Source organism: Drosophila bipectinata, chromosome 3R (genome assembly GCF_030179905.1).
Source record: "Drosophila bipectinata strain 14024-0381.07 chromosome 3R, DbipHiC1v2, whole genome shotgun sequence".
NCBI classification, from domain to species: domain Eukaryota; kingdom Metazoa; phylum Arthropoda; class Insecta; order Diptera; family Drosophilidae; genus Drosophila; species Drosophila bipectinata.
The window spans coordinates 4,863,716-4,875,672 of NC_091739.1; the positions used below are offsets into that span (position 1 = coordinate 4,863,716).

The following is an 11,957-nucleotide window of genomic DNA, read 5'->3' on the forward strand; positions in this document are numbered from 1 at the left end:
GCTTTTGCTCAGCTGTTCGCTTGGCGCCAAAATTCTTAGCCACTTTCACGCAGGCGCCAGACTGTAATATGGCCAGCATTCTTTGAGATGTAGAACAGTTCCAGTCAGGAGCGTTTCAGAATGAAAATTGGTTTGTTGTAAAAATTAACTTTCTAACTTCTTAACAGCTTTGTGCCTCTTGAGGCAGAAAATAATTATTTTATATTAAAAATGCATGTCTAAAATATAAATAGAAAATAATAAACTCTATTTTTTGTCACTGTGCAATAAATATTAAACATTCCTCAGCTAATTCATCAATTTTGTATGCTATTTGATACATTTTTTTCCTCATCCTTTGTAATTTTTGACACAAAAATTCCAAGGGAAAAATGTAGCACACAAAATACTTGTGCAGCAGTTTCACACATTAGGTATTTAAAAAGTTGTTAAGCAAACTTTCAAATTAAATACTCTGAGCTTAAATTGTGCGAGCTCCCCTGACACACACTGACACACTTGTGGGGCTTGGTCGAATTTCTACAAGCTTTGGGGTGTCCTGGCATCCTTTCGCTACTTGATGCTTGGCACAGTGCATTCTCCTCTCATTTATTGCATTTTGCATGTGTAAAGACCGTTTTTATTATTTTCTTCACATGCAGGATGTGTGAAGAGCACCAAATTAAGGAATTCCGTCTACGAGAAGTAATTAAAATGGCGAGGAAAGCCATAATATTTACATATGTGAACAGCAGTTGTACGAAATCAGTATAACCACCCCAGCAAAATGTTTTAATTGAGAGCTTAAGTGCTATCATTCTCTATTAAAGAATTCTAATATATACGCAAATATATACCACATTTAGTTTTGGAGATCGTCAAGCGAACCGAACCGTAACGAAAGTAGAAGAAATTCCAAGATGAAACCAAAATAGGAAAATGCAAATGGAAAGCCGGCTGGAATGAGATTAAAAATGCATGACATCAATTATATGAAGTTTTCTTAATTTTCTTCCGCCCATAACTCACATTGGGTTTCGCAAAAGCAAACTTTTTTCGAAAAGCGAACAGCTCGACAAGGGCAAACGCACAAACACACTTTCCACACACACACTGGGAGCACATTTGTTTATTCCTCGATTGCGTACAAACATTTGCATTTGCATAGACAAGTTAAAAGCATCTCGCCCAGCCACCCGTCGACCCCGCAGGATAACTGGTTCACTGAGAAAAATGTTGACCTTCCAGGGCTGCCAATTCAAGTGGCCTGGTAGACTCTTTTTTCGGGTACTTTAACTCATATAACCCTATTTGGACCCTCATCTTAAACTTCATATTTTAGTAAGCTGCAGTGTTCTGACCATTTTTTTAACTGCTTCGAAGGACCAGAATCAAGAGCAGTGCCAACTTCCTGCTGCCTGAATGCGTCTGAGTCAATGCAGCTGCCGCTGCAAATGTGTGGAAAAACTCTTGTCCCCCCGCCGCCTTGCCGCATGCGAGATTGCAGATTTCATATGCAAATTTTGCACTTCTTCAGAAAATTATTCAAATTACTTGCAAGCGACAAGCGTTGCGGGTGGCAGAGAATATCTACTGACTCGTAGTCCTTTTACGGGTCCCTATCCTCGACTCTTCCCTCTATGGATATAAAACAAAACACCTTTCCCGGGGCTCAAGCAAGTCAACAGCCTTGGCCGTTTGACAGGCGCCCCATCAATGGCAAATACTTGTTCAAAATCGTAGCAAAATGGTGGGAAGGGGGATAGGCAGTGGCTTAAATGTTGGCCTCATCAATCAGGCAAAATGGCAAATGGCGGTTCGGGTTCATGGCTTGTAATCCTTTAATATTATTAAATAATTAACACGCATTACTCGGCTTGTTTATGGCAGCTTTGAGTCTTTCGCTCCGGCGAGCGGAAGTGATGGAGCCTAGAATTTTCTGGAGCACGGCTCGGCTTGACTTGGCTTGGTTTCGGCAGGATTTAGCCATCAAAATATAAACGCAATTACGAAGCAGTTAGAAGACACCAAGCCCCGAATTGAAGACAATGCCGCGGTGCGAAACATGCAAATTAGCGCGGCACCGAACGAGTTAAAGTTCGTTTTAAACCGAATTTGCATATTTAAATGGCATTCTGCCAGACACTTGACAGTCTAACTGGCAGTTGGCAACATTCAGGGAGAATGTCCTACCCTACCCCTTTCCCTGGCTGCTTGATCCTGTCACTCCTGGGTGACGGCGACGGTGACAGTCGGCGGCTTGTCACGTTTCTGTTGCCTCATAAAAGTGAGATTGAATTTTGAACGGGTGGGCAACAAAACTCGTTCTACGAGTCTGATTCGGGATTGCCGGTCCTTTCCTTTTTCGCTTGCCCTGACTTTCTTCTCGAGGATGCGGTGATGCAGTGGCGTAGACAGGACACTCGCAGGAAAGGATTCCTGGAAATCACTCAGCCTTTCTTATTATATCTATAGGGTTTCTTTTTTTATGGAAAATATTTGAATGTTTTATTTTAAAGGTAATAATATGTCTATTTTAGAATGCCATACAAAATTTAAAGCCCCCATTATGCACACCACTGACCATTAATACTGTCTGTGCTTAATAGGCCACATGAACTTGAACCCAGCGACGAGGATGATGATGAAACGAAATTGTTGCACACGCGCCAGGATACCAAGTTAAAGTGAAAGTAAAACTGAAAGTTTCCGAGGGAAAGCGGAAGTCATTAACGTCTGGCCGGAGTCGATTTTATGTCATGTGTGCGTGCGTGTATATTTTGAGGAAATTTTATTTATAACTACTCATCAGAAGATTTCACTCGGGGAGTGTTTCCCGGCAACTGTGCATAATGAAGACGGATGGAAGTTACACTTCGCAGCCGAAGGGGCTTTAATCCTGTGAATCGAAGCCTTTACAGTTTTCTCAGGGATCAAATTGATGGTGTAAGGAATCAGTTTTCAGGATAAACGCTTTGGGCGCAATGCTCTTCAACGAAATTAAAAAAGGGTCATTAACATAAGCTTGACTTCTGTTAAAGCGAGGTTGAAGAACAAAATTATTTAAATAAATGAATTGGATTCTATTTATTTGGATACCTTTGTGTTATCTCAATTGTGGGTAATTTTCTGAAACATGAACCTCGGTATCCTGCAAATGACTCATTCAACTGTCAATTATACGAACGATATACCTAGATTAATAGCCATCAATCAGGCGGAAAATTTTCGAAATTGCCATTTAGCCCGGTGCGGTTTTCAAAACCACTTTTAGCCCGCGACCATTTGCCAAAAATTGTGAGCCATCGCGCAAATCAATTGGCATTCAATGTCCCGGCAGAGCGTGGCAAACCATGTTTGATTGACACAACGCTAATTGGCAACCAACCGGGTTGTCCATAATGCTGGGATTAGCAGGCTTACACATGTCTGTGAGTGTCCCGCCCGTTTTTGTGATCAGGAGCGGATTCCCTCCTAAGTTGACTTCAATCCCCAGCTTTTAATTCCTTGAGTTCGAGAAAATCAAATCCAAAAGTTGTGGCATAGTTTGGCGGACAAATAAATCACGCTACCAATCCACAAAGATCCCGATGGCCGTCCGGCAATCGAAGAAGACATTTGACAAGGACGTGGAATGCACGCAATGATAAATCGAAAATATTTTCAGTTGTTTACACAAAACAATTGGGGTGACAGACAAACAGACTGAGTGGGACAAGAATGTCCGACATTTGCCCGACATCCCCAGCACTCTACCCATACCCCCCTCCAATGGCTTTTGACCAGCACTCAATAAAAAGTAACGCAGACTCCTCCTTGGCTCTTAGGAGGTCCGTTTAATGAACGAACAAACAGTCGGGTCAGCGGAGGATTACGCTGCCAATGGACAGCTGACTTCCGCTCACCCCCAGTCTCTGGACGGTGGGTGATATTTCTTAAACTATACCCGGAAAAATTCATAGACTTATAATTGGAACAATGCTTAAATAAAGAGACTATTTAATAAGGTTGGACTTTATTATTTTTAGTCTTTAATATTTCAAAACCATCAAAAAATGTTCTGCAGTAACCACTGTCTTTCGCCTGAATTGAGTTGAGTAAACAAGTTGCTCGTCCTTGTCCACTTTTAGTCCTGCCACCCCCACTCCCCCGCATTCAAGTGTTAATTGTGTGCGTGATTTAAGCTTTGCTTGGGTAAGAGCACCACTCGCAGACTGGTTACCCTCTGGCCTGCCACCCCTCTGACCACTTCGAATAATTGCTTTTTGATTGAGTTCAATGCGGCAAAGACTTTTCTTCGACGCCAAAATTTAATTTGAATTCTTAATATGTTAACAACCGCCGCGGGAATCACAACTAAGATATTTTTATCCCAAGTCAGTCAAGTGATGATTTATCCTAAGGAGTTTCCCAGGCCGAGGCGGCCAATTTATGGAAACTATGGCGTAAAATTGGATGTGACCAAGCCACAGCCTGTGGCTAAAGTTAGAGGTCTAAGACATAAAATAGGGCTTCTGTGGCCATATTTAAAGGAATATGCTATGATATCCTCCGTTCATGGCATAAGATATTTGGCTGATCCCAAAATGAAGCATTTCGAGAGGTGAGAAAAGAGCTAGTTACCCACTTAAGAGCTTAATATACTTTCTAATAGAATCATTTGGCTTCTGATTCTCATAACCACCAGCATTGGTGCCATTGTGGTCTATGTGGATCTGAATAACTTGTACCAATCGATAAGAATTCAAACTACCATCCGGAACACCATGCATCCGATTTTCCGCGTTCCTTTTCCATCGATTGGCCTTTGTCCGAGAAACAGAATGAACTGGATTGTTTTGGAGAACGAAGCGACTTCCCACTTCCTGGGGCCCAATGTATCCGACATTCAAAAGGACCTCTTCATTAAATTCTTTTATGCTGCATCCGATCCGCACTTAAGCCGCTTGGGTGAAATGTCAAGATTCTTTTCCAACGAAACCCTGACTGCTGACCTTCACTTGCTGAACGGATTGGATTTGGCTGAAGTCTTTAAATATATTCAGGTTAAATGCGAACATTTAATCTTCTCGTGTCGATGGAGAGGTAATCCCATAAACTGTTGCGAATATTTCGAGCTGCAGTTTACGGAGTCGGGGCTGTGTTACGTATTTAATGGGGAGATAAGTCCAGAGTCTAGGAGAAAGGCGGTGAGTTTCTTACATCTTATTTAAATATTATTTCTGATTTTAAAGCTTATCTTGAAACAGAAAGACAATAAGTATTATCCCTTGAGCACCCCCCAATATGGCGAGGGGTCTGGATTGGATGTTTTCCTGCGACTCAATAGATCCCTAATTACCCGCGGTCGACGTGGCGTATACTTGATGATTAAGCAGCCGCAACAGTGGAGCGATGTGGTGCGCCTCGTGCCACATGAGGCGCATTCCCGTGTCAGTATTGCGCCTCGCCTTACAGATACTGACGAACGGACCCGTGCAGTTACGCCAGAAGTAAGGCGATGCATTTTTCCGGACGAAATCGATCATCCTGCCTATAAAACCCTCCCGGGCTTTGAGTATTGGATGGGAAACTGCCGCAGCAAGTGCCATCAGGAGAATGTCGTTAATTTGTGCAAATGTAATCCATCTATATTCTTTCCTGTCACTGATAAAGGTAAACAAAACATAATTTTAATTCAATTTTAATTATTAATTCAATATTTTTCCAGATAACTTTACTGTCTGCAAAGCTTCGGATTTTAAGTGTCTCTATGATAATAGACGTAGGTTTTATTTCTCGAATTTATGCATTAAAATAAAGCTAAAAAAATATTTCACATTAATATCCTAGTTGTCTTCAGTACTGAAAGACATCCAGAGGAGAAGGACTATGTGGCTCATCTTTACGAAGAAAGCATGATCTGTGACTGCTTCACCAGTTGTAAACAACTAATTTTTGATCGTGTTTTCACCAGCACTCCAATGGAGTAAATGGCTTATCACTTTAAATATAGTATCACTAATTATAAATAACATATTTTTCAGTAACAATGACACTGATACCGATGTGGGAACAATGCGAGTTGAAATTTTCTATCAATCTGGTTGGTTTATTCAATATCAAACTACCATGCGTTTCACTTTTGTGGAACTTTTGGGTTAGTTCAAGTAATTTTAAATCCTGAGAATTAAATATATTTTTGCCTAATTTCAGCTAGTTTTGGAGGCATAATTGGTTTGTTTTTGGGAGCCTCTCTTCTAAGTGCTTTTGAATTAGTTTATTACTTTACGATTGGGTTATTTTTGTACTTGCATGGCGATAGAAAATTGGATGATACTTTGAACCAATCTCAAACCCACACTCCTATCATTAATATTCAGTTGGGCCCAAGAAAAATTACACCAATTAAATACAGATATTAGTAAAGAGAGTATAATATGTATAATATCAATAAATAAATATCAATCATATGAGTTACCAAGCATTCTTTCTATCGTTAAAAGGATGCCTCAGTTTGTCCTTTTGGTTCCCAGGATTATCGGCCAAATTACCGACTTCGTTTTTAAGGTATCTTTTGAACGAATGCCATTGCATTTTGAGTTGATTATTTAAAACTCCATAGTAGTGGTTGTCGTAGAGATGCATGACCAGACCCACGGTTAAATAATAAATTAGTTCAAAGGCACTGACCATGGAAGCACCTAGGCAGAGGCCAAAGATCCCTCCCAGATTTGCTGTTAAAAATTTAATAAGTATATATATTTAACTATCTATAACATAAGGCAGTACCTATCAAATCAATAATGGTAAACTCCAGACTAGTTCGGTACAAAGGAGTTGTTTCCACCTGGTAGTGTACATCCACCTTGAAGAGTTTCTGTTGCGGATTCTTGGGACTGTAAAGAAAGGAATTCGTTTTTTTTTTTAACCAAAGACTGATTTAATTTCAATCTACATTTTACGGTCAGACAAAGGCAGCGTGGTTGTGGCTGTGTAGTATTCGAGCAGGTAGCAGTTCACCAAACAGGAACAGGTCATTCCAGGTTTCGTGGCGCTGAACAGGGCATCCTCGTCTCTGCGTTTGTCGTAACTGAAAATATCTTGTAAAGAGAGCGGATATTGAATGAATGTATTTCGAAAAATAATTCCTACCATTATGCCGAGCCAGGCAACGCAAGCTAACCGAGTCACATTCTTTGACTGAAAAAAACAGATATTAGAAAACTATTATAATCCCTATTTTCTTTGAGTGTATCTGAAACGAACCCCTGTGATTGTAAAGAAAGAATATGGGAAGGGAGCAGTTGCACAGCTGAACCAGGTAGGATTCGTGGCACCGATTCAAGCAGTTTGTGAGCTGAAAAGGTTTTCCAAATCTTTTGGCCGAATCGTGGGAATCCAGCTCCGACTGCTCCTCAGCGAAGAGACAATTTCTGCGCTCCGGCGGGATACTGCGAGTGCTGTCATCCGTCCAAGTCAAGTCCGGTCGTACTGTTACATAGGTCTCAGTGTTTTGAGTCATGGAATAGATTACATTATTAAGTTGATCCGGTTTCTTGATCATTATCTATTAAGAATACATGATTATTTCTTTTTGAATTTACTTTAGAAGGTGTTATCCTTACATAGACGTTATCGTTGGCCTCCGAATTGGGCCTTTTAAAGCTCTCATTTAGCACCAAATCGAAATTCAATCCAGTACTCTGACCTGCCTTGGCATTATGCCGGGGATAGAAGTTGACTCCCTCTTTTTTCTTAATTTCCTTAGATCGTGGGGATATGTCGGAATTGAATATCAAACAAAACCCGTACTCGGTTTTCTCCATAACAAAATATTCGCAGCAATCGAAAAGTGAGTTTCGCCAACGACAGGAGTTTTTAACCAAAATATCCTCGCAACTGAGGGTCATGAAATAGGCCAAAGAGGTTAAATTCACGAACGACACTGCCTCCAGGTTATCATCTTCCAATTGGGACAAACTGGTAACAAAGTCACCGAACCGAAGGGTCTCTAATCTGCTTACCAGCACGGTGAAACTCTCGACCATCTCCGTGCTGGAATTGGCTGGCAGAAATTGATTTTTTGCCGCCTCCAGACGACTCCAGTTGACTCGGTTGTCCGTGCAAATCCCTACGGCAGGAAACTCGACCAGGAACACAGGATATTGCGGATCATGGACAACTGTCTGTAGTTTCTGGGACACAAAGCGTTCCGAGAGCATCAAGTAAAAGAACCAGCACAGGGCAATGCTGATGATGAGCAGGACACACCAAATAAGTCTGTCGAATATTCAACAAATTTGTTAGTTATTTTTAAGGATTATAGCGACAATATTCTCTCACTTCTCCACGTTGTGCAACTGGGGATCATAAAGATAGCGAATACAGTGTATATTTGTCTTTTCGCAGTACATTCGAAAGTATTCCTTTGCCAAAACACCAAATCCTTTGCTGGGACTTCCTGCCAACAGGGTCTTTTCACTTTTAGCCATTCTGGCGGCGAGTCACTCAATCACTGGGCTCTGCTCCCTAGCCAGACGAACCCTTTTATGGCTGTAATCCGAACAGATAGTTGGACTTGTAATTGAGGCGGAGACATTTTTTATCCGATAGCCTATCCATTACCGGCCCGAGCTTTGTAATTGAGTAGTTATGTTTCCGGTTATTGATAAGTTTGGTGACAAAAGTGGGTGTCGCACTCACTGATTAGCCAGTCGACCTGCCAATTAGCCATAATTTCCCAGCTTCGGCAGTCCAATTGTTGAGCGAAATGGGCGAAGTTGTGTGCAAGCATGGAGTGTCCTTCGACAGTAATGATGATGAGCCACTGGAAAAGAATAAAAAAGAGGAAAGTTGTTGGGCTACAGCCAGGAGGTAAATTATCCCTGACACTAAAATAAAAATAATATTTTAATAAAATATATTATTCCCCTCAAGGTACTCTCGCATTCCCATTAAAGTCGTGTTAGCCATATCCACTGCCTATGTGTGTATTCTGTCGTCGGAGCGCTATTTCTACTTTTGGGTACAGACGACTATAGAAAGAACCGACATGCATGTTTCCGAGATCAATTTTCCAGCCGTAACCATTATGCCCGTTCATATAGCCAGCAATGGAGATACGGAAAAGTCTCAAAACTTCATCAAAGCCTACAATTATTTACAATCAGTTATTTGGAGAACAGAAAATTCGTCTAAAATCCCCGACAAAAACATCACAGAGTCAAGAGAATTCCAGGGCTTGGATCCTTATGGTTGGGGTTTTTCAAACTCTTGGCAGATAAACTGTGCTCAGTTTTTTACCGAATGCAGTTGGAGGCGAAAGCCAATGAATTGCTGCGATCTGTTTCGATCCACAAAGAGCTTTCAAGGATATGCCTATGTCTTTAACTCGGTAAGAGTTCAAAATGCTGATAAAACGTGGCCCTGGTCGGTGGCCTTCTCGGGATCTTTAAGTGGCTTGAATGTGAAAATTAATCGGAAACAACAATTATTTAACCTAAAGTCGGTGGGGGTAAGTAACTTATAGTTTATTATAGTTAACTTGTATAAGCTAAACGTGTACTTCTTTTTTCAGGTAATTATTCATGAACCCTCAGAATATCTGGGCATGAAAATAGACTACTCCTCCGAAGATCGTATTGTAGTGCCAGTAGAACCTCTGCGTTTTACAGCCGAAGTGGATGTTAAAGCGCGACCGGTGGCAATGCGTCGTTGTCATTTTATAGTAAATAAAATGTAACATTTTTAAATCAAAAGATACTACATATAAATATCTTTTTATAGGACGAAGACAAACAAAATCGTTCGGACTGCATCTACAAATGTCACTTGACGTACCTTTTGGAGAAGTGTCGCTGCGTGCTACCTTCTGCTATAGCTGCAAATGGTGAGAATATTACCGAAATTGGAAAAAGGGAGGAAACCCATCCTTGTAACCTGCCAGATCTGGCTTGTATTGACAATCACAAACGTGAGCTTACGAAAAGATACAATATTAACCATTTAGTCTAAAAAATAATAATTAGTTTCTTTATTTTCCATGAGCAACATAATCGAAGAGTCCAGGGATAACAAGTTTACCACCGTGGACTGCGGATGCTTTCCCCTATGCGATCACACCCAGTTCCATACCTCTACTTATACCGAGAAACTGAGCACCTTCACCAGTCACTCGACGGAAATCGAAATAGATGTGTATTTTCAGGAGGAGACCCTTTTCTCTTACCGCTCCATGCTGCGATTCACCCTCATTGATCTCATGGGTAGGTCCATATTCCGATTTTTTATTTCGATTGTAACCTTTGGTTTTTTATGCTCAGTTTCCTATGGAGGAATAGCAGGTCTGATTATGGGTGTTTCTGTTCTGGGCTTTGTCAATGCCTTTCTGGATCGCTTCGCTTGCTGTCGACTCTCCCAGCCCAACTGATGTGGCTCTGCTCTCCAATCTTTCGATCTTCCATCCAGCCAGCACCTGATTTCTCACGTTTCCTTACCTGTAATAATATACAAATTTAAAAAAAACAACACTCTCTTCTCACACAAACACAGAAATAAATCCAGAACAAAAACGCATTTAGAAAATTGTCTTTAGTTGAACTACCTGCTACTGAGGCAGTGGAAAATTTTCAAGTGCAGCCCCCAACCAGACACAATAAAATTATAGGTTATCGGAAGGTTTAGTGTTCACATATTAGAATCCATAAGGTTTGTTCAACTGCACTGGAAAAAATGGGGAGCAGTGATTGAGAAAAAGGAAATATTCTAATTAATCTGTTTGTATATTGTACAAGCTTTTAATACGATTTTTAATATATTCCTGTAATCTTTATAAGTAAATTCTGAAATAGAAGGAATAATATAATTTATACTCAAGCTTTTTTCTCAATTATAAAATAAAATTAACTTAAACTGTATATTTAATAGATCAGTGGTTCAACTTTGTTTGCCAACAATGTTTCAAATATTGATTATAATTTAATTATTTTTATTTGCAAAAATGAAACAGATTAGGGTGATAATTTGGCAGAGATTAAAGGGGAGTGGGGTGATCGTATCAACAGCTGCGACGAACTTTGGGTTATCGGATGGCATCAACAAATCCATTGTTGTCCACTTGGGCACTCACATCACAGCTCTTGAAATTGAATGCCGAGATCACAAAAGAATCGGCAGCATAAATAATCCCAACAGAGGAGCATAATCTCACGTTGTGGTGCCTCCCTTATAGATCGACCAGCAGGTACCAAGTCCACTCCCCGGATCTGTCCCAGCGTAGGGGTATAAATAGCAGGTGTCTGGCAAGGGGCAGACACAGTCTTCGCTCGATCGTCGGAGAAAGCAGTCGGAAAGATAGCCCTAAAATGAAGGTCTTTGTCGCCATCTGTGTGCTGATTAGCCTGGTGAGTGCTTGGCCCAGTTGAACCCTGGCTGATAGTCCTATGGATTTGACCTAAAAATATTAATTTATTTCTACCCTGCTGTGATAGGCCTCGGCTGATTACGTGGTCAAGAACCGCCACGACATGCTGGCCTACCGGGAGGAGTGCGTCAAGGAACTGGCTGTCCCTGCGGATCTTGTTGAGAAGTTCACCAAGTGGGAGTACCCCAACGACCCCAAGACCCAGTGCTATCTCAAGTGCGTCTTCACCAAGTGGGGCCTGTTTGATGTGGAGAACGGTTTCAACGTGGAGAACGTTCACCAGCAGCTGGTGGGCACTCACGCCGACCATGACAGCGTTGCCCACGAGAGCCTTGCCCAGTGCGTTGACAAGAACGAGCAGGGCTCCAACGCCTGCGAGTGGGCCTACCGCGGAGCCACTTGCCTGCTGAAGAACAACCTGGAGCAGATCAAGAAGAGCCTGGCCCCCAAGGCCTAGAGGGTTGATTAGCCGTAGTTACTAATAAGCATTAATTAAGTTAATAAACACCTTGACTTTTCGACAAGTTACTTACTTTAGTTGCTCCTTTTGAACCCCAATTCCATTCAAAGTAGC

At 41.3% G+C, this 11,957-nt stretch overlaps 4 protein-coding genes across 5 annotated transcripts; 3 read left to right on the forward strand and 1 right to left on the reverse strand.

Moving 5' to 3' along the window:
* The first annotated feature begins 4,367 nt into the window (after window positions 1-4,367).
* On the forward strand, window positions 4,368-6,383 carry ppk21 (pickpocket 21). The gene is made up of 7 exons (XM_017244456.2): window positions 4,368-4,582; window positions 4,634-5,168; window positions 5,229-5,634; window positions 5,690-5,743; window positions 5,812-5,947; window positions 6,006-6,118; window positions 6,175-6,383. Exons 1-7 carry the CDS (start codon window positions 4,368-4,370, stop codon window positions 6,381-6,383), a joined length of 1,668 nt encoding a protein of 555 aa, XP_017099945.2.
* Window positions 6,384-6,435: 52 nt separating this feature from the next.
* ppk20 (pickpocket 20) lies at window positions 6,436-10,256 on the reverse strand. The gene is made up of 8 exons (XM_017244455.2): window positions 10,190-10,256; window positions 8,305-8,788; window positions 7,587-8,241; window positions 7,228-7,528; window positions 7,114-7,161; window positions 6,917-7,061; window positions 6,751-6,857; window positions 6,436-6,695 (listed from the first exon to the last, which is right to left on the reverse strand). The coding sequence occupies exons 2-8, from the start codon at window positions 8,451-8,453 to the stop codon at window positions 6,436-6,438; spliced, it is 1,665 nt and encodes a 554-aa protein (XP_017099944.2). The 5' UTR covers window positions 8,454-8,788; window positions 10,190-10,256.
* Window positions 8,696-10,452, forward strand: ppk30 (pickpocket 30). Of its 2 annotated transcripts, XM_017244590.3 has the most exons (6): window positions 8,696-8,835; window positions 8,899-9,475; window positions 9,539-9,688; window positions 9,748-9,934; window positions 9,990-10,226; window positions 10,284-10,452. In XM_017244590.3, exons 1-6 carry the CDS (start codon window positions 8,732-8,734, stop codon window positions 10,388-10,390), a joined length of 1,362 nt encoding a protein of 453 aa, XP_017100079.2. In that variant the 5' UTR covers window positions 8,696-8,731; the 3' UTR covers window positions 10,391-10,452. The 2 variants fall into 2 exon arrangements, with proteins under 2 accessions (XP_017100079.2, XP_017100078.2); XM_017244589.3 differs by having other exon boundaries at window positions 9,990-10,452.
* A 776-nt stretch (window positions 10,453-11,228) lies between these two features.
* On the forward strand, window positions 11,229-11,911 carry Obp99a (Odorant-binding protein 99a). Its single transcript, XM_017244575.3, has 2 exons — window positions 11,229-11,363; window positions 11,451-11,911. Exons 1-2 carry the CDS (start codon window positions 11,325-11,327, stop codon window positions 11,838-11,840), a joined length of 429 nt encoding a protein of 142 aa, XP_017100064.1. The 5' UTR covers window positions 11,229-11,324; the 3' UTR covers window positions 11,841-11,911.
* Window positions 11,912-11,957: the final 46 nt, after the last annotated feature.

Coding starts and splice junctions, on each gene's coding strand:
- ppk21 (XM_017244456.2), top strand. CDS start 4,368: ATGATTTATCCTAAGGAGTTTCCCAGGCCGAGGCGGCCAATTTATGGA. Junction 4,583..4,633: donor AAAATGAAGCATTTCGAGAG/GTGAGAAAAGAG, acceptor ACTTTCTAATAG/AATCATTTGGCTTCTGATTC. Junction 5,169..5,228: donor CAGAGTCTAGGAGAAAGGCG/GTGAGTTTCTTA, acceptor ATCTTGAAACAG/AAAGACAATAAGTATTATCC.
- ppk20 (XM_017244455.2), bottom strand. CDS start 8,453: ATGGCTAAAAGTGAAAAGACCCTGTTGGCAGGAAGTCCCAGCAAAGGA. Junction 8,242..8,304: donor CAGTTGCACAACGTGGAGAA/GTGAGAGAATAT, acceptor AATATTCGACAG/ACTTATTTGGTGTGTCCTGC. Junction 7,529..7,586: donor AGGCCAACGATAACGTCTAT/GTAAGGATAACA, acceptor TATTCTTAATAG/ATAATGATCAAGAAACCGGA.
- ppk30 (XM_017244589.3), top strand. CDS start 8,732: ATGGGCGAAGTTGTGTGCAAGCATGGAGTGTCCTTCGACAGTAATGAT. Junction 9,476..9,538: donor TTAACCTAAAGTCGGTGGGG/GTAAGTAACTTA, acceptor TTCTTTTTTCAG/GTAATTATTCATGAACCCTC. Junction 9,689..9,747: donor TGCGTCGTTGTCATTTTATA/GTAAATAAAATG, acceptor ATCTTTTTATAG/GACGAAGACAAACAAAATCG.
- Obp99a (XM_017244575.3), top strand. CDS start 11,325: ATGAAGGTCTTTGTCGCCATCTGTGTGCTGATTAGCCTG. Junction 11,364..11,450: donor TCTGTGTGCTGATTAGCCTG/GTGAGTGCTTGG, acceptor CTGCTGTGATAG/GCCTCGGCTGATTACGTGGT.